The sequence below is a fragment of the Salminus brasiliensis genome, chromosome 1, assembly GCF_030463535.1.
Source record: "Salminus brasiliensis chromosome 1, fSalBra1.hap2, whole genome shotgun sequence".
Classification (NCBI taxonomy): domain Eukaryota; kingdom Metazoa; phylum Chordata; class Actinopteri; order Characiformes; family Bryconidae; genus Salminus; species Salminus brasiliensis.
Window position 1 is genome coordinate 74,127,644 of NC_132878.1, and position 22,679 is coordinate 74,150,322.

Genomic DNA, 22,679 nt, shown 5'->3' on the forward strand with positions numbered 1-22,679 from the left:
TTGGCTGCCCTCCGCTCTGGGTGTGTGTGTGCGTAATCTGCATTCACTGCATTGAATACCACTCCCCACATGTAAGGCTATCCCATGAGCAAAACATACCAATAGAGGGTATGCATGTGACATCACAGGTAGCAGGAGTCACTGCAGTCAGAATGACAAAAATACAGTTACTAAAACTTTTTGTGTTACTAAAACACAAAAAGGGGAACAAGCTTATGCTGCGATTAACTGCACAAACTGATTCAGCTAGGTTTCAGAGCTATCCTTTTACAGATAACTGAAATTCTAAGAAAAGAGAAACTAATGAATTGCTGCTATTCTGAAATCCGAGCACCAAAATGTATGGGAGCTTACTAAGTGGTGAAGTCACGTTCTGAAAACAAGTCCATTGTAGTTGCGAATGTAGCGACATGCTAAGTCTCGAATAAAATGAGAGTAAGTAAACCTGGATGGGTCAGTCTACTAAATGTGCCTGAAAACACTCCTAAAAACTTTCACTTGACTTTGTGCTCTCGGATATGAGGCTTTATCCTATAAGCTGATGTGATTTGAGCCTCAAATGGATGTTAGCTAGATGTTCCTGGCTACACATCGATGTCCATGAAACATTGGTTCTTTGGTAATTGGCATGGACCGCTGTTGAGTCCAAATTCTTTTAAATTGAGCAGATAATCGCTTGTATCATTCCCAGTTTGGCCGTTTCCCCTAATAAATGCTGCAGCCATTTCGCAGAGTGTTTTGCCACTCAGCCTGAATAAAGGGGGCATTCCTGTTCCAGCAGGAATGTGGCGTCAGTTCATACCCTCTATTCTCACATAATGCTGCTTTAAAGGAAGCCGCATACCACACACAACCTTGTACTCATTGTTAGCGATGTAAGCATGTTCATTTAAAGGCAGACAGGCTGTGTATGATGAATGCTCTTGGCCATTTTTCCAGACAAGATGAGAATATTGTGTTGAGACCTGAGCTTCTGAGTTTTGGGAAAATCTGTCATGTCTCCTTTATCTAATAAAGCCTAGATTTCCTGCTGCAATCCTCCATCAGTTTGTGAAGATAGAGGGCACTGGCCAAGAAATGTTTGTGCATATGTGTGTGTGTATCAGGGCTGGAGTATTTGCACTGTCTGCCCACCCAGGCTTCCCATGGGGTACTATTCGACATTTGTTAAGGCCTCTTTTAAAAGCACAGGTTGTTTGATTTCCTGATTCATCACTACTGTTCTAACCTGAGCCTTCTTCAGGTTGCCTCCACACTCAGGAACATCTGTGTATTGAACTTAAAAGACCTTTTAAACCATAACCACTGATTATAGATCACAGACTTAATTCCTTCAATGTCAAGATGACTTATGTTTAGCCACTTGCAAGGCAATACATTTCTGCTGGTATCTGAGGAATATTTAAGAAATGACCTTAGAGTCTATGAGTTTAGTTTCACAGAGAGTTTTCACACTAGTGTTTTTCTCTGGACCCAGGAGCGTTTCTTCTGAGAGTTTGGTACGTTAGGTCAAGTGTAAAAGTGGTTTTCAAGCCCAGGAGTGGTTTATTTTGTCATGTGACTGCTTCTACTTTTCAAAAAGCACTGTTCTTTGAGTGTTTGTATCCAAGAAAATTAATAATCAGTGATAAACAGATGAACCTGTCCCTACAATTTAGCAAAAATGCACATGGAATAATGATGTTTGAAATTATGCAATCGATCCATGGCTCAAATGGAATGCTTCTGTGTGAAAGCAAACCGGAAATAATCAGCCTTTCGCCCAATGAGCCCGAAAACGATACTAAAAATTAATGTGATGTTGAAGCACTTCTGTAGGCATGAGTTTAAGGGACTTACTCAAGGGACCAGTTACAGCAAGCAGATGGTCACTAAGGTGATGATCTTGGCTAAAGCAAGATCAGATTTTTACTACTTGCACACCTAGTACTCGGGATAACATAATAAGTGACAGTAGAAGGAAGGCCTGGATGTGATGAAATCATGTGATTTCTGACGCTATATGACATACTGTTATCTATAAAAATTGACGTACATAAGTGTGTTGCAAAACTGTAAACAGTAGTAGCAGCCATCTAGACGTCAGCTAGCTGTATTAGCCTGTCAATGGGACTGCATTGGGGGAAAGAGTAAAACTGCCTACATCTAATTGTTCACCGCACTAAAACGTTAGGAAGACATTAGTCTAAAATGAAGTCCATTATCATATGTATTCTATTCAGACATTTCCAGCACTCTCTTCAAAACCTCTGTCACTTCCTTCCCTGCCCCACATTCCAAGACTGTGACTTGCCCCAGCAAGTGATGTCTGTTAGGCCTGCTTCTGATTGTACCAGGCTCAAATGTCCACAGCTTCCTGCACAAAGCACATCCGGTCATGAAAATCAGCTCAGAACTGTCCATAGCTGAAGCGAAGCCATTTTCAAGCATGTGTTTCTTATCGCTGCTCAGATGTTCATGATTCCTCTTTGGATCTTCGTAGACAGGCAGGAAACTGACGCTGGATTCCACCACAGTCCCCATATTGTGGCTGAAGTTGCAGCACTGATTACAGTGTGGTTCCTCACAAACCTGACACAGCTGCTTCCTCTTCCTTTTTAATTGACATCGTTTGAGCAGTTTTGAACCAAGAGCACTGATTATTGGTCACAAACTGCATTCCTTAATGGCATGTTGACATATTTAAGCCATTTAATTAGTGAGCTTCCACTTGTACATGAGTGAACTTTATTTAAGCATCATAGAGGTCATGAGTTGGGCTTCTTTCAAGGCTGCTCTGGGGTGAGCTGTAGGCCAAACAGCATGTTGGAGCACCATTAATTTAGGGGGACTTGCTCAAAGGCTCTGCAGTGTTATCTGGAGTGGGGGTTTGACTACGTCACTTTAAATGTAGTTGACCAGCCAAGGCATTTTAGTCATCTGAAATGTGCTTAGATTTGTACTGAAGGCCAAGAGGCTAATTTAGCTAACACACAATGCAAGCTTGTAACTGTCAGTTACCATCAGTTGCTGATGGTAATCACACACTTGCCTCAGACCATGCTGACACCATGTATTTCTTAGTAATCTTTAACAAACTTATTTATTTTCTGACATTGTATGTGCTGAGCAAAACGTACATTGCAAGGCTAGAAACAGTGGTAGCATGTCTGAATTTAGCCTTATTAGCCTCTTAACCTAAAACTAAGGAAGCAACAAATTATGTCTTGACCGATTTACTGTATTTGAGGTAAAGGGGATAATGTGCATATCTTATTTTTTAGCTTATCATTAAATTAGTTTCAATGCAAGAAACTCATTGATGCCCTAATTAACCCCTTAAACACTGCGTGTAGGCCCACATTTTACATTTTACACATTTTACAACACTGCCACAATTAGCATCATTTTAACCAAACCTAAAACAGAGCCCTGTTGGACACAATAATAAGACTAATAACTCATAGTGGGTTCTGCATTAGGACCGATAACTGAATAATTACTGAATAATACACCAAGATGTAAACAGTGACATTCAGAGTGGTTGGGGTCAAATGGTACATTGCAAAGAAACTGACTGGCTGACTACAGTGGTGGTGATAGAAACCAATTTAAAGGTCAGATTAGACAAAGACTGAATGGCCAGAGATATGTTTGGCCTTGAACTCCAAGAACAGTGTACCAAATGTTAAACATGGTGGTGGTAGCATCATACTCGGGTTGTCTTGCTTCTAGCGGAACTTGTGCATTGTGCAAGTGGATGGAACAATTAAGGAATTAATGATGTACGCTCGTTCTGAGCCAACAAACAGTGAAGCTCAAAATTGCCATGAAATTCATGTCTGTATTGCGTGTATCACACCAGACCACTCTGAATGACTTTGTTTACATCTTTGCAATTTAGTAATGCCAAAATGTTGCAAAATCTGTAGAACTTTAACTCCAGAGTTGTACAGGCTTTTCTGGTGCGTCTTGCTTAAACCAGCTTTGCAGCTGAGCTAAATCTTGAGCAGAATTTTGATGACAAGAAACTGCAGTGACATAAAAAGCTACATTCAGTCAGCTGCTGATTCTGCATGCGCCATGTGTAAGAATTAGACTTGCTAATCAGATCCCACTTAACCACACAGCGCCATTACAAAAGGGCAATCAGCACCAAGGCTTTGCCACGGAGGCACACATTATTTAGTCAAGTTGTTGCAATCAGAAGCTGAAGCTCCAACTATTCTATTATTGTCTGCCTCGTTTGGATTAGGCTTTGGAGTACATTCTGAAACAGTTTAATTTCAATTGATGAAATATGTAAGTGACTAAGACTCGCCCTTGTAATCAGTGTAATCGGCGCCATGTAATTTGTGTGTTAGCTGAGAGGCTCTCCCTGCTAATTTGGCCCCATGCTGTAGCCGCTTGCTCGGATTCAGCTGTTGGGACGGGTCCCACTCCCTGAAGCCTGGATGAGCTGTTTACGATGCTGCCGTAATCACCAGCTCTTAGCCTGACATGCTAACAGGAAATGCCTTGTTAACTTTAGTGTTATTATAGTGGACTGTAAGGAATGAAGCAGAGAAGCATTTCTCAGTGAATTAGATTAGATTTGACCTCATTAACCTTAAAAAGAATACTTTATTTAATATGAATATGTTTTGACTGGCTGCCCTGTGTTGTGCTTCAAGCGGTCCGGGCTAAAACTCTCCTCGTAATTTCAGCATGAATAGGCTGGGTTGAATATGCAGATACTGTCTGGTCCATAAGTATTGTAAAGTGACACCTTACACACCTTAAACAAACCAATATTTTGTATAAGTTTAGACTTTCAGCATTAATTCAACGAGTTTAACAAAGATCATTTGCAGCCATTTTCCAAGTTCAAAAGTATTTGGACAAACATCATTAGAAATCAGTTGTATCAGTCCTAGCTAATTAATGACTGTCAGGTGAACCCGTGAACATCATCAAATGGTTAACAGTATGTGAAACTCTAGCCATTTATATAATGATTAATACAATAATAAAATAAATATTACAGGGCTGCAATAAAAATTCTGTAGTTTTTGGTCAAATAATAATCAACTTGCTGCTGTCATTTCTCTGCACTTAGAACTAGCCAGAAAACCCGTTGACTTCAAATTTTAAAGAGACGTAAGTACTCAGGTCCTGGAGTCAGATGGGTTTTGGTACTTTTACTAAGAACTAGGACATGTCGACTGTATGCTATAGATGCAATTGTAAGAGAATATGCTAAAAACGCTGGACTCTTCCTTTAAGACTGTAAAAAAAGGCCTTCACATCTCAAGATGCATTAGCTCCAGTAGCAACCATCAGTCTCAGCAGTGACTCAACAGTGTTTCATTGGTGGTCCAGAGAGTTTAATTAGCATACGCTTGGTGCCTATTTATATTACAGTGCACGTACATCATGTGAAGATGTTAAAAATGGAGATTCATCCTGAGGCTGATGGACATGCTGGCTGAGATTAGACCCTGTTATCTGGACTCATGCGCTAAAGGAGGCGTGACGTGTTCCAGCTTCGCTATGATGCATCTCAGCTCATTAGACCTCTAGCTGCTGTCCTATCTGCTTAACCATTCGCCTGTTAAAACTGGTGATCTGCTTTAAAAAAATCCCTTTAACACCAAGGACCTGTGAGCAGTTACAGGTTTTGTTACTTAATTTTTCTACTACATAAACTATACACATTATATGGACAAAAGTAATGGGACGCCTAAACATTGCACCTATAGGAGCTTTTGTGACATCCCATTCTAAATCCATAGGTATTATTATAGTGTTTGTTCCTCTTTGCAGCATCTATAACAGCAGGTTTGCAACTGTGCAGTCACTGACTCAGCAGAACGTTGGTGACTTTTATGCACAATGCACTCGGCGACCCCGAGTAAATTCACTTGGTCTGAATCCACTTAGTTGCGGTGGTTCGTAAACGCTTCCATTTTTCACTCAGAGCTGATTGGGGAATATCTAGATGAGATTAAATTTTTACCATTTGACTGGTTGCAATAGTGACATCTTACATTACAATAACAGACTGGAATCCGGTAATCTGTTTAAAACCACCCATTCTTTCACTAATGTGTGTATGACAGACTGCATGGCTAGGTGCTTGATTTTATACACCTGTGGCAATTGGACTGAATAAATTACCTGAATTCAGTGACTAAAAGATATGTCCCAATACTTTTGTCCATATAGTGTATATATTTTACATGACTAACTGATTCATATGCTTTAAAATCCTGCAGTTCAATAGTGTCTGTTTTTGCCATTTAATCTGATCTTCTATGTTAATAATTTAATACCTCAATACATATGTTGCATTGATCAGATTGCCTTGGATTACAAATGACATTTAGAATATAGCATATTAATCTAATGACTTTTAAGGAGGTTGAATATTTTTGCAAGGAGCTGTATGTACAGCGTTCCAGCTCTTTTACTGCCAGTGTACATCACATGACTTCCCATAGTTAGACAGATGCCTGATATTTTGCGGACGTTCACTAAACATAACACTCCACACCCCTGCATTAGTCAGTATCACTCTTACTGGTATTTCTAAAAGGTCAGCGAGATTTAAAGCCAAACCCAGAATCATTTTCTTTCAGTCTTTGGCATATTTATAATCTGAAAATGACGACATGGATGAGTCTGTCTGTTATAAATAATAAAACCAGAGATTTGATGTTTTAAGAGCTGTGCAGATGTGAATGGACTAGATCGTCCTATCAGTGTTTTCCTTCGGAATGGAGATTTTCTCTCAGATACGATTTATTCAGACATGTTTTAATGGGTTTTGTCTGGTGTCTTGGAATTAAGGACAATCCATTCATTTGAATGAAACAGTGTTTTGCCAGTCCTTAAATTATTCAGTATCGGTGGATGTCTTTTATAAACCCTCTCTCTATGTCTGACATTGTGCAAAAATAAACCCTTTCTATTCCTGTTTGTCTTTTTACGCTCACCTTGCTTGTCCTTTTTTTTAATTTAATGTCCGGTTTAATTTCATGAGCTGTATTTTATTCTTTCATTCATTTTTTTTACTTCGAATGTCTTGCTGGGTGTTTTTCTTTTTTTTTTTTTTACATCATTTACTTGCTTTTAATTAAAAGCAAGAACCTTTTTTACTCTACTACTTTAGGTTTTCCCTTCATGAGTTGTCTCTTGGTGGCTCAGAGGTTAGAGCTCTGGGCTATTGATGACAGGATTGTGGGTTCGATACTTGGGCTTGACAAGCTGCCACTGTTGGGCCCTTGACCAAGGCCCTTCACCCTCTCTGTTCCCTGGTTGCTGGAGTCGCCTGCTCTGGGGGTGTGTGCTCACTGCCCCTAGTTCACTAGTGTGTGTTCACTACCACTACTCACTATCTAGGGCCTTCACTATCTGACTCCTTCTGGGGTTGTATCACCTTAAATGAAACACTGGCAAAAATAACACTTTTCCTATGTCACACATTCATGTTCATATTTAGTACTTAAGTTTTGCAACTGTTTTATTACTTTATAAAGAATCCTTTTCGCATGGAGTTGTTAGCGGTCAACCAACTAATCAGAGCAGTACATTAATTGCCTAAGAGCATGGTTAGCTAACTTCTAAGTATTTTACTTTCAGCTGCAAGATAGTGATTTTTTTCACTGCTGGTTGGCTTTAGTTTCACACTCCTTATATATTGTCTGTATTTTACTGCCAAATCTACTCTGTTTTGGCTTCAGTGTTCTGAATAAAGTACATAAAAGTGGGGTCTTAACTCCTATCCTTCTTAAATGAACATTTTGGTGTTGGGGACAACATAGATAAAATGATTTGAAAAACATTATTTTGTTAAACTTGTTCTCACACAAATGTTTGGACCCATTGCTGACACAAATGTACAAATGCACACACACACACACAGCTTGTCTAGTCCATGTAGAGATGTATGGCCCATAGAATATGACTCTCTGGAGGAGAGTTACATGAACCTATTGGAACCATGCCTAATTCCAGGCTTAGGCTAGAGGGATATAATGCCCCCCAGCATTGAGCTGTGGAGCAGTGGATCTGTGTTCTGGAATGATGGTGCTGCATTAAATGCCTTTGGGAAGATTTGCAGAGCTGGGGATGAGGTGTGGTGGTGATCATCCAACATCCTTATCATACTAATGCTATTGTTGCTAAATGCAATCAAATCCTCACAGCAATGGTACTCAAAATCTAGTAGAAAGCCTTGCCTGGACGGTAGACAGTTACTCCAACAAAAGCAGGATGAACCCTTTTTTTAATACCCTTGATTTCGGAAGAGTGTGACTAATTCTCGACTGGAGAATAAGGAGTATGTTTGACTCCCCAAAAAGGGTCTTTCCCCATTTCTCTGCTGTCTGGGGTCAGATATACTGGGTGATATTTATTGAATTCAGTAGCGGGAGCTGGCTGAAACTCCTTTAAGAATGATGTGGTGGAAGACATCAACCTGCTTAAACGTTTTTCTTCTGTTTTCTTTTTTAACAGGTGTTTCTTCATCGCCTCAACCAGTATGCTGCCACTAAAATCGATAAGAGCATCACAGAAGAGACTGTTAAGGTGAGTTTTTTTTTGTTGTTTTTTTAACCAAATACTTCACTGCTGCACCCAGGAAATTGGACTATACAAATGTACCCATTAAAGAGAGGCTTCTTTTAGCTGAGGTGCAAGACACAAGTGGTGTTTTCACAGTGCAATCCAATAAAAGGCCGGAAATTACGGTCAAGACCAAATCTAGCCACGTTCGTTTAAGAGACTCTTTCATTCAGAAATAGTCAAAATTCAGCATGAAGACAGAAAAAGGGACATATACAGGAAGCAGCTGTAAACATGCTCTATTTATAGCTTTTTCCGGCCGGGGGTGGGAGTGGGAGAAAAGAATGCAGCACATGGCTGGGACTGGAAATTCATTGGCTGATGAGTATGTCTAATACATGCTTAAACATATACTTGGGTACACACAGCCCTGACAAAATACACTATATGTTCAAAAGTTTGTGGATGCCCCTTTTTATCAGGGAAGTCAACTGCATCACAGTGCTCTTATTGCTGTTACTACAGCAAGGGGAGAATAGACCCCTTAATACTCTTGATTTTTTATTAAACATTGGATGAATGCGTGTCCCCAGCAATATAGTGTAAAAACTGAAAAGATAGATGGTTAGATAGAGAGACAGACAGGCAGAACAATTATCAATTGTGTGTTAGGAGAGAAAATCAGCCAATTCCATTTCACCCCATTCAAGCTAATGACAGACAAATGCTGCATTGTGCAGCTGTAGTTTATGCCTGTACATCTGTGGAACATCTGAACTGGTGTGTGTGTGTTTGTGTGTGTGTGTAGGAAAGTATAATGATCCTGGGTCAGATGGAGACTATGGTCATCGCATGTCTGCAGCAGTTTTTCTGTTTTCAAAGAGCTATACACTCAGAGCTGAAGAGCTGAATGTGCCAGACTCTTCCTCCCACAGTTTCTCCATTCCAGTTCATCTGTGTGAAATCTAAGCAAGATTTCCAGCCTACGTGAACTTTCAGATTGCCTTTTAGTATGACTGGGCATAATAAACCTCCCCCTTCCTTAACTGCCATACATTAAAAACCTCTGAACAACTTTAGTGTCCCTGTCTCTAACAGAGAGTTGGGAAACCCCCTAACACTTGCTGTCTCTATGTGCATTTTTGACTTTGCTCAGTCCTAATAGAGCCGGATTGGTTTTAACAAGGGGGTTGGAGGGAGTTCTATAATTTAAGATGTTACTGATGAGATTGATTAATGATTTTAATCCAGGCTGAATCTGCAATGTGTGTGAATTTTATATTATTAAACAAATATATATATATATATATATATATATATATATATATATATATATATATATATATTATTAAACCTATTATAAACCTGACAGTAACTATTGAGGAGTATCTTTAATCCAGTATAAATCTGCAATGTGTGTTTTTTAAAGGAATTAATGTGGAGTGATTCTGAATCAGTATGAATAAGCCATATGCACAGTTTTATTCTAGAGCAATAAGTGTGTCCAGGCATTAGGGCGGTGCTGTCGCTGCTGCTGCTGTTCTAGTTATATAGCACATCTTTGTACTTTAATAGTAATTCTTTAAGGTTGATTATTTGATAGTCATTGCTTTTGCCATAATATGATAGTCATTGCTTTAAGGTTGGATTCTATGTGCTCTCTGTAGGTGCTCTTCTCTAATCTGGAGGAGATCCTGTGTGTGCACCGAGATTTCCTGGCCATGGTGGAGGAGCTGCTCCAGCCAGACCCCCATCCACACCATGAAGTGGGATGCTGCTTCCTGCACTTTGTGAGTCTTCATACGTCACACACTCACTCGCCATCAGACTCACACTCATGTCCCTCTCTCTCACATGTTCTCTCTTTCTTTCTCTTGTACTCTTTTCCATCTCTCGCACATTCTCTGTCCACCCATTCCATCTATCAGACATGTATAATAACCCTGAACTTTTCCGACATTACCCAAAGGAGCTGTATGTGTGAACGCAAATGTCCAAATCAGTCAGTTGTACCGGACGTTTCCCCAACAGTATCCAGCCAGACCCCCTAGTACAAAGTATGTATTGGTAATGTCCAAGTGAGCCCATGTGTGAATAGAGCAGGTCATTTTCTGAAGAATTCCCAGTGGGTCATGCCGCGTCTCTTGCACACACTACACAGGCTCTGCCTAAAAGACTAGTGCACTAAAATATTTTGCGTGTGTGAAATCTACACTTAATACCTTAATGCACTGGAAAAAACACAAGAATATACTAATATTTTACGGGAGAATAAACTTTAATATACATTGATGTAAAAAGATATTCTGTGATCCAGCATTCAGAAAATATTCACTTCTCTCTTTCCTCTTGATTTTCTTATTACAGCAAAAAATTCTGTGTGTGTGTGTGTTTTAAATGCCTACTTGCCTTATGAAACTGTAAGCACTGCTCGGTAGTGCTTACAGTATGTGAAAAATAGTGTGTGTTCTGCCTATTGCTGACCCCTGCTTCTAGTTTATCAGTGAGTAATGGCATGGCTGAAAATTCAGTGCAATAGCTGCATGTTTTATTACCCAGGATGTGTAAGCAGAGTGGATTTGTGGGTGCAGCTGTCCAGTTCTTGTCCCTCTGCTGGGCCTCATTCCTCTTATCCCACTCTCTTTGTAACCTCGCCTGGGACGGCTTGTCGTCTTTTGCTGATAAATGCGTGCAGTATGTTCCACATGTATGTAGTCTAGATCTCAGGGGGCATATTACAGCAATACCCTATTCTGAATTACACCGATAAGCATGGTGCTTTGAATTTAGGTGGCTGTGCCTAAATACAACATTACTGTCTCTTCATTTAGTTCTATTGTCAAGGATTGTGTTGATATACCTTTGTAAGTTCAGTCTCTGCTGATAAGACACTCAGCTCTCGAGTGGCGCAGCTGTCCAAGCACTGGCTCTGTCATCAAGAGATTGTGACTTTGATCCTCAACTAAGCCACTGCCACAAGAGTTATATAGAGGTGCGGAGCTAGGTTATCATACTCTAATCTACAATAATGTACTTACACAGTTTTTATGCAAAATCCCTTCTAAGAAATGTCCTTCAAAGGCTTTAGGCATGATGATAACAGCATGTAGCCAAAGGTAAATGGATATTACTGCTGCAGTAGGCCTGTAAAAAGTCAGGACAGCTTCAGTCTGTTATGCAAACTATAATTTCAAGCCTAGTTTAGCATGAGTAACCGAATAGCATGAGTAAGCATGGTGAGTACAGGACCGCAAGCTACCTTCACTACTGGTTAAACTGTTTTCTCAGTCAGTGCTAAACTGTAAAAAATATGTGTTGTTCTAACTTAAAACAGCCCTGCTGGTTTAAAATTTGGAGCTTTAATAGTAATTAAAGAATAATAGTTAATTATGATTAACACTATTACAATTAGGGCTGGGCGATATGGTAAAAATACTATATCACAATATTTAAAGACATTTTTCACAATACACAATATTTGTCACAATACATGTAATCACAGTCTAATTACAGCTGTACTGCCAGCTCTTCAAAAAACTACTATTCTGATACTCTGAGTACAGGGATTTTATTCAACATCTGCTGAACTTCATCTAATGTAATTACACTGTTGATAATGAAACCAGCAGCTGATCAGTGTTCTTTAAGAACTAACAACATCCTCAATATGCTTAGAAAAGCATATTGTGCCTCACGGTAACCAAATTTATCGTAAGCCGAAAAATATTGCCATATTGCCCAGCTCTAATTACAATATAACATTATTGTACAGTAACATTATTATAACAGCCAGTTATTCTGTCAGAAATTGATAAAATATCATGGCAAAAGCAGATGAATAGATCTGTGTGCAACTCTCATCAAATTCAGATCATAATTAAATACACTACATGGCCAAAGGTCAGACCTGTATGAGATTGGAGGACATTCCATTTCGAAATCCTCTGGAGTTCAATCAGAGGAGCATTTGTGAGGTCAGGTCCTGCTGTTGGAAAAGAAGGCCTGGCATCCAATCGATGATCCACTTAATTCCAAGCGTGTTCAGTAAGGTTGAGGTCAGGACTCTCCTGCACTTCAGAAGTTTCTTCACCCGAACGCGATAAACCACCTCTTTATGCACTTCACTTTGAGCACAGGGGCGCAGTGATGATGGAACAGAAAAGAGCCTTCCTGAAACTGCTGACAAAAGCTTTATAATTGTGTGAAATGTATTTATGTGCTGTAGAATTACCATTTAATACTGTTTGCCCTCCACACTGCAGAGTTCTCCTGGTGTCCGCCAAATACAGATTCAGCCATCAGACTGCCAGATAATGAAGCATGATGCTGCACAGTCCAGAGTTTACTGCTCAAACTGATGTTCTGCACTGCGCTTAGTGATCTTAGGCTAGTGTGCTGCTGCTCAGCCATGAAAACCCATTTTATGAAGTGCTTAATGCTCAATTGCGCTGCAGGTTGTGTTTGCAAGGGCTTGAACTGCTGAGTGGCAGAGTAGACACTTCCATTTCACAATAACAGCACTTACAGTTGACAGGGGCAGCACTAGCAGGACAGAAATGTTATAAACTAAAGGGTCTTTAATAACCGTACCATGTTATAACCAAATACCAATGCTGTAGAGAATCCACACTTTCTGTTTCTACACTTTCAATAACCACTTGTTTTAAAAAGCTTGAATGAGTGTACTTTTAATATCACACTTGAGACATGACCTCTAATGGTTAATTTCACAGTAAAAGCTAAAAGACAGAATTGATCCCTCTTGACTTCAGAGTTGCTTTTTGTGGTTCAGGGTGAGGAAGCTGATTTGAATTTCCGTCATTTAATCGAGAACGTTTCTCTATTACTTGGACACAGATGTCCAGACAGTAAGCACGTGAGGGGACTGTGAAGTCATGGGCAAAGTGTTTGGTCATAGTGCAGCTTCAAAGGAGCTTACTGATGTGTGTGTGTGTGTGTCTGTGTGTGTTTGTGTCCTCAGAGAGACAGGTTTCAGATTTATGATGAGTACTGTGGAAACCACGAGAAGGCCCAGAGACTGCTGCTGGAGCTCAATAAGATCAGAAGCGTTCGCACATGTCTCCTGGTAAGAATCACCTCAACCTCACACACAGACATACATACAGATAAAGATCTTCACAAATAGTTCTCAACATGTGCATCTTAAACCAGTATGGATCAGTATGACTTATAGCTCATGAAAATAAGAAATGCAGTATCTGAAATGATTAGAATATTTTAGATCAGACATTAAAGAATGTACAATCCAGAAATGTCCAGCTTCTGACCGGCATGTTCATTTATTACATGACACCCCAAACCCGGAAACTTTACACTGGACTTCATACACCTTGGATTCTGTACCCCTTCACTCTTCCTCTAGACTCTAAAACCTTGATTTCCAAATAAAAATTGAACTCTTAATTTACTTTCATCTGTAAAGAGATGCTTCTGATGTTGTCTCTGGTTGAGGAGTGGTTGGATATTAGGAAGACTGCAGTTGTAGCCCCTTTCCTGAGACGTCTGTGCGTGGTGCCTCTTGATGCTCTGACACCAGCTTAAGTGTTTGAGCCACCTTTTCTTGACAGTCCTTTTAGATCTGTGGCCATTCTGGTTCCTAATACACCTCCCAAACAACTTCTAGACAACTTTTCATTAGTATGCTTTGATACAGCAGTTTGCAAACAGACAGTCTTTTCAGCAGTGACCTTCTGAAACTTTTCCTCTTTGTGGAGGGTGTCTAAGATTGTCTTCTGGACAACTGTCCAGTCAGCAGTCTTTGCCATGATTGAGATACACATCGTTTATACTGTTTGAATAGAAATGTACTCCAAATGAAATGATCCAATAATTTCTGATTAAAGTTAAAACAAAAAAGATGATATAATGAAGGGAGATCATGAAAATTAAATATGACAGTTTACCTTTTTTAATTAAATTATGAACAAAACGTTTTTCACAAAAGTCTAATTATTTGAGATGCACTAGTAGAAGAATTAGAAAAAAACATCCCACCCATTATGAATATTAATGTAATATAATGGGCTACAACCATATTTTTAGAATCAATAAGTATAGGACATAGCCTAGGAAAGGCCTAGAATTACTAACTATAAGAGACATTATTTCTGCTTTACTGGCAGGATTTACGTGAATGCTGATGAATCCTGGAACCTTAATGTTGTTTAATTCAATATATTGATAAGAATATATTGTTATTGTTCATGATAGATATGTTATTTAATGTATACATTCAAATATATTGAGTACTCTGAATTCAGAGTAAACGAGTGTCAGTTACATTGCTGAAACTCAATAAATTCGAAAGGAGCGTTTATGAGAACTTATTATATCAGAAATAATATGGCAGAATTAGTCAAGCCCTGTGTTATGTAGCCAGTGGTGTGTCTGTATGTGTGTGTGTGTATGGATATAGCACTACTGACCTTCTGAGGACCAGTGAAAGCTCCTTCAAGGATGTATCATGAAACTGCTCCTTTGTAATATAATGCCTGTAGAAGTTGACCCTGCCATTACCCAGCCATGCGCTCATACACACACACACACACACACACACACATGCGTATAAATGAATGCACCATCCACTCACTGATATTTTAAAAGCTCTATAAAATCAGTATTCATTTCATTGCTGACCCTCCTCTGTGATTTAATTACAAATGCAAACTTACATGTTTCCAGACTGGATTAATCTTTGCTATGCTCTACAAATGAAAGAGGAGGAGCGGTGAAAGTCGAGCAGTATAGCTGGAGGATAGGGACAGTAATGGAAATCTATATGCTGCGTGATTTAGTGCTGCTGTGTGGCTCTGAGCTGTGGGCTGGGAACGCTATGTCTTAATTGAATTTGATTTAATGGACATTTTATGGCCTTGACCTTGAGTAGGTTGTGACGTCTGGAGAAGCTGCTGGAGCTTGAGTTTCTCCTGGCCGGCTTTAGTAGCGCCTACAGCTCGGTGGATGGTCATTCACACCGAGACCTGACCCATATGATGACCTATATGTTGTTCATTGATAAACTATATGTTGATTAGATAAACTAGTCCTTCCTCCAGAAGATTGCTGGGATTTGGGTCAAGCAAACACACACACACACACACACAACTACAATATTTTTCTTTACTACATAGTAAAGTAGTGAAGTTTTTTGAACACAGATGGTTCAAGGTTTTACCCAGCACTGCACATCAGCTCTAGTGTGTACCAAATAAGCTGGCTAAATGTACTCTGTAACAATATGAACAGCATTCTCAATTATGATTTTTTTATTTTTGAAAACCTCTCATTTTTCACCAGGTGGCACAATTTAGCATTATGCCACGTTTGTGGACACCCCTTTTAATTATTTAATGCAAGTTGCATCCATTGCTGCCAAAGATGTACAAAAATACACACAGCTTGTCTAGTCCTTGTAGAGACATACTAATAGAATATGACTCCCTGTAGCAGCACATGAACCTATTAGCACATGCATCAAAATAATAAAGCCCCAGCATTTAACTGTGGAGCAGTGGAACTGTGTTCTCTGGGATGATGGTGCTTTTTTGATGAGTTGGGGGTGAGGTGGGGTGGTGATCATCCAACATTGTAAAGCTATTGTTGCTGAATGCAATCAAACCCTCATAGCATAGCTCCAAAGTCTAGTAGAAATGTCTTCCCTGGACAGTAGAAACAGTTACTCCAACAAAAACAGGATAAAGTCTTTTTAATACCCTTAATTTCAAAAGAAACAATGAATAAGCATGTGTCCCAATACTTGTGTCCATATAGTGCAGATATATACTGTATTTGACATGTTTTTTGTATTTTAACCATGAAAGTGTTTATGTGTTCGGGTTTACCAGTACAATGCAGTAGTATTTAGTAGCTATTTCCTACAATATATCACTCCTTACTTTTTGGGTTTTAGTTGTTGGTTCTGTTCTGCCCCATTAGAACTGCATGCTGCTGGGCGGACGGAAGAACACAGAGGTGCCGCTCGAGGGCTACCTGGTGGCTCCTATCCAGAGAATCTGCAAGTACCCTCTTCTGCTCAGGGTGAGTGAATATCATTCCATTTCCCTGATCACAGCCTATTTTATGTCATTACACACATTTTTTTGAAACTTTACCGAAACACGGCCGTATATTGCCTTCATCTTTAGTCAGAGTACCCTGTAAGGTGTGGAAGGTGCTTCTGAAAAACAGTTATCACCTCGCTAACAGCTCTTCAGCCCTCTTATTTCCTATTTAAACAGCTATAGAATACTTCATTGTATGCCTACAGACAACAGACTAAAATCATAAAAATACAGCTGCCTGGCTTCCAGTGTATTTCTGATTAAAAGGAACAGTTCAGGAATGTCAAGCAGCTAAGAAACATTTTGTGTCTGAGGTTTGCCTCCTTAGTTTTCTCTACACATTGGTGTTTGGTGTGGCGCAACAGCTAACACCAGTACCTGCCACTGAGCTACCACACATGTGTGAGACTGGGGTTCGATTCCCGGTCTGGGTGACTATGCTGCGCTACACCAATAAGAGTCCTTGGGCAAGACTCCTAACACTCCATTGGCCCACCTCTGTAATATGAGTAACCATGTAAGTCGCTCTGGATAAGAGCGTCAGCTAAATGCCATAAATGTAAATGTAAATGTACACCTGTAAAATAAGGTTCCAAAAAGTTCTTGTTTAAACACATGTTTGAAAAGGAGATTCATAAGTGTTTAAAGTAAGAAACGTTTAAAGTAAAGAGCCTCCATATTCACCTTATTTCACCACGGCCACTTTCGAGAGTTTCTTTCTTCTGCCTTTGTGTTCGAATTTCCAGTCATTTGGTATGAAGTAGTTTATGGTTGTATTGTCTTCAGAGGTAATGCAGTCTGCAGTAGGCTACTTCTGTGGACACTGATCATAACGTAGCTATGGTTCACCCTTTTTTTCTGCCGGTATCCTTCCCAGCATTACATTCTGATATCAGCCGCGTATCCATACCTACTTCAGACACCAAACTGGTCTGGCTGATTGACTACATTTGGAGTGAGGGGAAGCTGAAAGTAGTGTGAAAATGACTAAGATAAGAACAGTCCTGTCAGACTGACTACATTCAGGCCCTTCAGCCCTTGAAAATAAACAGAACAGTCATGCGAATGCCAAGCTTATTTCTGAAGCAGAAACTTTTCTGAAATTGTTCTGCTTCATGGTAAATACCCACCAGCAGTTGTTCACACAACAAGTCCACAATCTATTGCTCTTTCTCACTGTTAAAGCTTTCTTGAGATCCCACAGCTGGAGCTGCCAGGGCCATTCTCACTAAATGCCAGTGATAGCCATCTGCACTCTCTCACATAGCTCCCCAATGTAAGCTGGAGAGTTGAGGTTAAGCTGACATGCTACAGCTTTGGTGTTTATTTGAAGTGTAGAGATTAGGATCTTCTCCAGCAGACCATGCTGTGCAGTAGCTGGGTTATTAAATATGTTGTGTAAATCGAAGAAAACCTTTCTTTGTTTCGCATTAGTATTAGCATTAGCATGGAAGTGCCTGCTATACTTTTTTTTACTAAAGGCAGTGTGGAGCTGAAGACCTTTGCATGTGGTGCGCTTGTGCACATACACTCACTGGACACTCACCAAACCCTTGCCTTGTAGCTCCACCTTGCTGGTGTACAGTTAGAGGCTGCTGAGGCACAGTTTGTGTTAGCCATCCCATCCCATTTCATCAGTTGGGCGGTGGTCAACTTGGCAGTGACAATAGTGTGTGTAAAACTCATCATCACATCAGCATTTTAGGCCTAATGCACTTGTACACACTACAATGTCTGTGTCCAGTGAATGTAGGTGCAAAAAATGAGGGTCACTCATAACCTGGCTAATGGCAGAGTGTGCATATGTGTGTTTGTTTAGGAACTGCTGAAGAGAACACCAAAGAAGCACAACGACTTCCCCCTGGTGCAGGAGGCCCTGCAGGTGATGAAAGCAGTGTGTTCCAGCATCAACGAGGCCAAGAGACAGATGGAGAAACTGGAGGTGCTGGAGGAGTGGCAGTCTCACATCGAGGGATGGGAGGTGCGAATGTTTTTTTCCACAAAACACACCTTTATCAGATGCCTTCTCAAAAATAAAGATTCTCAGAGGGTTATTTGCATGGATAACAGGTTCTAGGAAGAACCCTTGATGATGAATCCTTTAAACTCAATTCATAGGGAGAACCTGAGGAGTGGATGTGACCTATAGGTAGGTGTTAGATATAGATAAGTGTTTTGAGAATGACAAGTTATTTTTTATTTAAAATTGTATACTGTAATTCTTTATTTACAGTCATTATTTACAATTCTTTATTTTCTTTTTAAATATATGGCATTCTTAATTCTTAATTCATTTCTCAGTCATTTTGGACTCGTGAGCAGCTCTGTTTATCATTCTGAATAGCTCAACCTATGTATTTGCACGGGACAAGTACATTAGAATCACTCTATACATTTGTCTGTAATAGATTTTCTTTCTAAAGACATTGGAAGAAACTTTTAAACTGTAGTTTAAGTAGAAGACTACTGAATATTGTATCTTTGTTTGTTCTATTTTCTTTTTAAGTCTCCTTTGTATGAATAAGTTTTCTCTTTGTGTATTAAAACATGCCCAGAAAAGAAACTCCATCTGAATGTGCTGAATAGCTCTTGGTCTAGCTTTTGCTCGACCAGTCTGTTCAGGATGAGATAAACCCTACTATAATAGCTTGGTTTGAGCAAATAAAGCCTACTGGTTTCATGTTGCCATATTTAAATTCCTTGCATGCAGACTATTCCTCAAATTTCTCTCTGGCTGACTGAAGAAATTGTAGAAAATGAGCTGACGTGAGACAACGTGACCCGCCAGATTGCAGCAGGTACAGCTAACCACGGCTCTGTATCGGAGCCTGTAATATTCCCCAGTTTTGCTCCTCTCTGTCCAACCTCTCCGCTTAATAACGGGTGACCGGGCGAGGGGCTAACAATGGCGGTGATTGTGCTGGCTGGGTGCAATGTGGACTGTGGGGAAGTTGCATAACGGTCCTTTAGGGCTGTGGGACGAGCTGTCTGGGGCACAGTGGAGAGTTCCGAAAATATGGAGACATTCAGACAGACTAGATATGGGTGTGGGCCGTTGCAATGGGGTTACATGCAAATGTATAAGCCAACTACTTACTTTTAGAGTTATAGGAAGATTCTGTCAGGCTTCGGCAATCTAATCATGGCTTCAGTTACCATACATTTCCTTAGTTGTGTATTTTTGCACAATTTTTTTTTACAAGTGGAGGCTTGGACCATCTTGGAATGATACCAAAGAAGAACCTTCATAGAAAAGTCATGTTTGCAACAGAGATTATTCATGGCTCAAAGAACCCTTTGTAGCACCTTTATTTTTAAGAGCATATAATGAGATCAGTTTGATATTTTGCTGAACTGTTTCTTTAAGCACTACGGCATGATTAGTCTAGGGTTCTTGTCATTCTGACCGCAGCTATTTGTAAATATGGTCTGAAAATAGATGCATTTTCTCTGCACTTTACCATCTGAGAGGTGGAAAACAAAGGGCCATGTTATGTTAGCGCATGTTGAAACAATCTTAGTAATGTCCACATCGGCCATTGTAAAAACATACCACGGAATCAAAAACAGCCTGTCACATTTTAACAAGCGAAATATACTGGAACAACTTGTGGAGGATATGGTTTTGAAAATGAGCTTGGCTTCGTTTCATTTCAGGTTATAAACTTTCTGCGCAAGATGGTTTTCTTTCCAGAATATCTACGCCTTCACAGCAGTAACACTCCCTCTCTTGTAGGCGAGAAAATATAAACATTTGATTTGTGCGGCCCGCGTGAATTTCTCCGCAGAGTAAAGTGAATGTTCTGGGGGAACTTGTTTTTTGTCATCAATTAGTCGTACATGCTGTTCTGCGTGCAGTCATTTTCCTGAAATAACTTTTATAAAGTACCGAATGGCCCTGTGGAAGCAGATGCAGCATCTGTTTTAGCCTTTTGTGGTTCATTAATGGCAATTTGCCTGAATGTTATTTCAGACTGAATGAAAATACATGTACGAATGTGCAATGTGTGTGTGGTAAGGTTTGTCTTGATGCTTTTATTTATCACACTTTTAGCTACTTCTGCAGTTACAAACTACACACTATGAGATATTTTAGCAGCTGTTAGAGGAGGGTGTGGGTGGAGGCATGGAGTGGCATGGGATATATATGAGAGAGAGAGAGAGTGAGAGAGAGAGTCATTATTTCCATCCTTGCGGCCAGAGCCTGCAGGCTGAAGCACAGCTATGCATCTTCAGCCTGAGGGCTGTCTGATCTCTCAGAGTCGTTCTGGTCAACAGCTTCTGGTCAGTCACTTTGAGTGACTTCTACATTTGGAACTCAAATGCCCCAAACCCACCACAATTCTATCCCAAACCAATGTGTAGCACAGCAAAATCTGTCCCAGTCTGACTGTAGACCAACAAGGTTGTTCCAAACTGACTGTAGCCCAATAACATTCTGCCCCAGTTTGACTGTGGCCTGACAAGATTCTGTCCCAATCTGACTGTATCCCAGATTGGGACTATAGCCTGACAAAATTCAGTTTTAAACTGACTGTAGAAAATAATTTTAGCATTCATTACAACTTCATTTGCATGGAATCTAACAAGATCCATCTTACTTGTGGTGATTTCTGCAAATTCTGTAAAAGATAAGGATGAATGTTGTGACTGTCATGAGGAAATTTAATTTCTAAACCCATTTAAATCTGTCCCTGTGTGAAAGTTATATTTTAAATGAATCACTTTTTAAAATATCTAAATTGCATTAACATTAACATTATTATTTTTTTGTAAATGGAATGTTTTGGAGTGTTGATATTGTATTAATGTTCTGAATTTCTTTTACATTCTAAGCAAAAAATGTTACATAGCAGTGAAAAATAGTTTTTAGACACCATCTTTCCACCAGTCCAAAGAAAGATTTAACCAGGCAAAGGACCATTCTCATGCTTCCTTTAGTTGTCAAGGTACCATATGCAGAACCATTGTCTTTACTGAAGAATCCTCGAAGAAACTGTAGTAATAACTAAGTCTAGTTCAGGATTAACTCAGAGTGTTAATGACTCCTCACAATGGCAGTGCAGTTCCGTGTGCACTTGTTCTTCATATTTTTGTGAGGTATTCCTCCTCCAGATGAGTTGTTCCTTAGTCCATTTATGTCTGCGATTCATGTGACAGTTGAAAGGCTTGAGAACATTTATCTGAAGCAGATGCAGAGATGGTGCTCTGAAATAGTGCTCCACTCACTGAATGAATTTCTTTATTGAACAGATGTGTTACAGAGTGAGAAGAGAGAGAGATAGAGAGTGAGAAATAGAGAGGAGTGAGATAAATGAGACATGGGGGAAAAGGGGTAAGGAGTGATGTTTTCATTGAGATTGGGCGTTGTGCGCGTGCTGTAGTAACTTACTATATCAGAGATATTTCAGCAATATAGTTCAAAAGCATTAGTGAATCTTTGCTCAACGTGGTTAAAGAATGGCCTGCATTACATTTTGATTTTGACCAAATTACCGAAGTCATCCAGTGCATCAAAGATTGGTCTGGTTTCTGGTAACACATTTTCTCGGTATTGCTAAAGTCAATATGACAGTAACAATTAAAAAATGATACATGGTGCAGCCATGATTAGAGCTGGAGCTCACTGCGAGCCGCAGAAGATTGAATGCTTTTCAGGCACATTTATCAGGGATAATAACAAAAGTCATGTTGTAATTCAGTTGGGACTATTTCTCACTCTTAGCTTATTATTATTATTATTATTATTATTATCATTTTTGGCTTAATAATAAGTTGCATCACAGTATGCTTTTCTGTGCATATCACTGACATCAACATGACTTCTAGGAGACTGAACAACAGTATGTTACATTATAAAGACAGCATAGTCACTCCTGGTTAACTGTGAATTCCAAACTGTGATTACTAAACAAGACACATTTCATATGCGATGTTGATGTTGGGAAAATAGTGAAAATCTAAAAAAAAAAAATTCTTTAAAGCCCTGCATGCATCTCTTTACCATAAATGGAATTAAAAAATTAAGCCAAATGTTTCCCAAAACCAGTGTCCCAGGCATCAGACACTGTA

General features: G+C 39.6%; 1 protein-coding gene across 1 annotated transcript in view; it reads left to right on the top strand.

The window, feature by feature from the left end:
- Nucleotides 1-22,679, top strand: part of prex2 (phosphatidylinositol-3,4,5-trisphosphate-dependent Rac exchange factor 2) — a 156,906-nt gene that overhangs the window by 26,628 nt on the left and 107,599 nt on the right. The window contains exons 2-6 of the mRNA XM_072688847.1: nucleotides 8,479-8,550; nucleotides 10,194-10,316; nucleotides 13,508-13,612; nucleotides 16,483-16,584; nucleotides 18,427-18,588. Of these exons, the coding sequence (XP_072544948.1) occupies nucleotides 8,479-8,550; nucleotides 10,194-10,316; nucleotides 13,508-13,612; nucleotides 16,483-16,584; nucleotides 18,427-18,588 (564 nt within the window). The remainder of the gene's footprint in view (nucleotides 1-8,478; nucleotides 8,551-10,193; nucleotides 10,317-13,507; nucleotides 13,613-16,482; nucleotides 16,585-18,426; nucleotides 18,589-22,679) is intronic.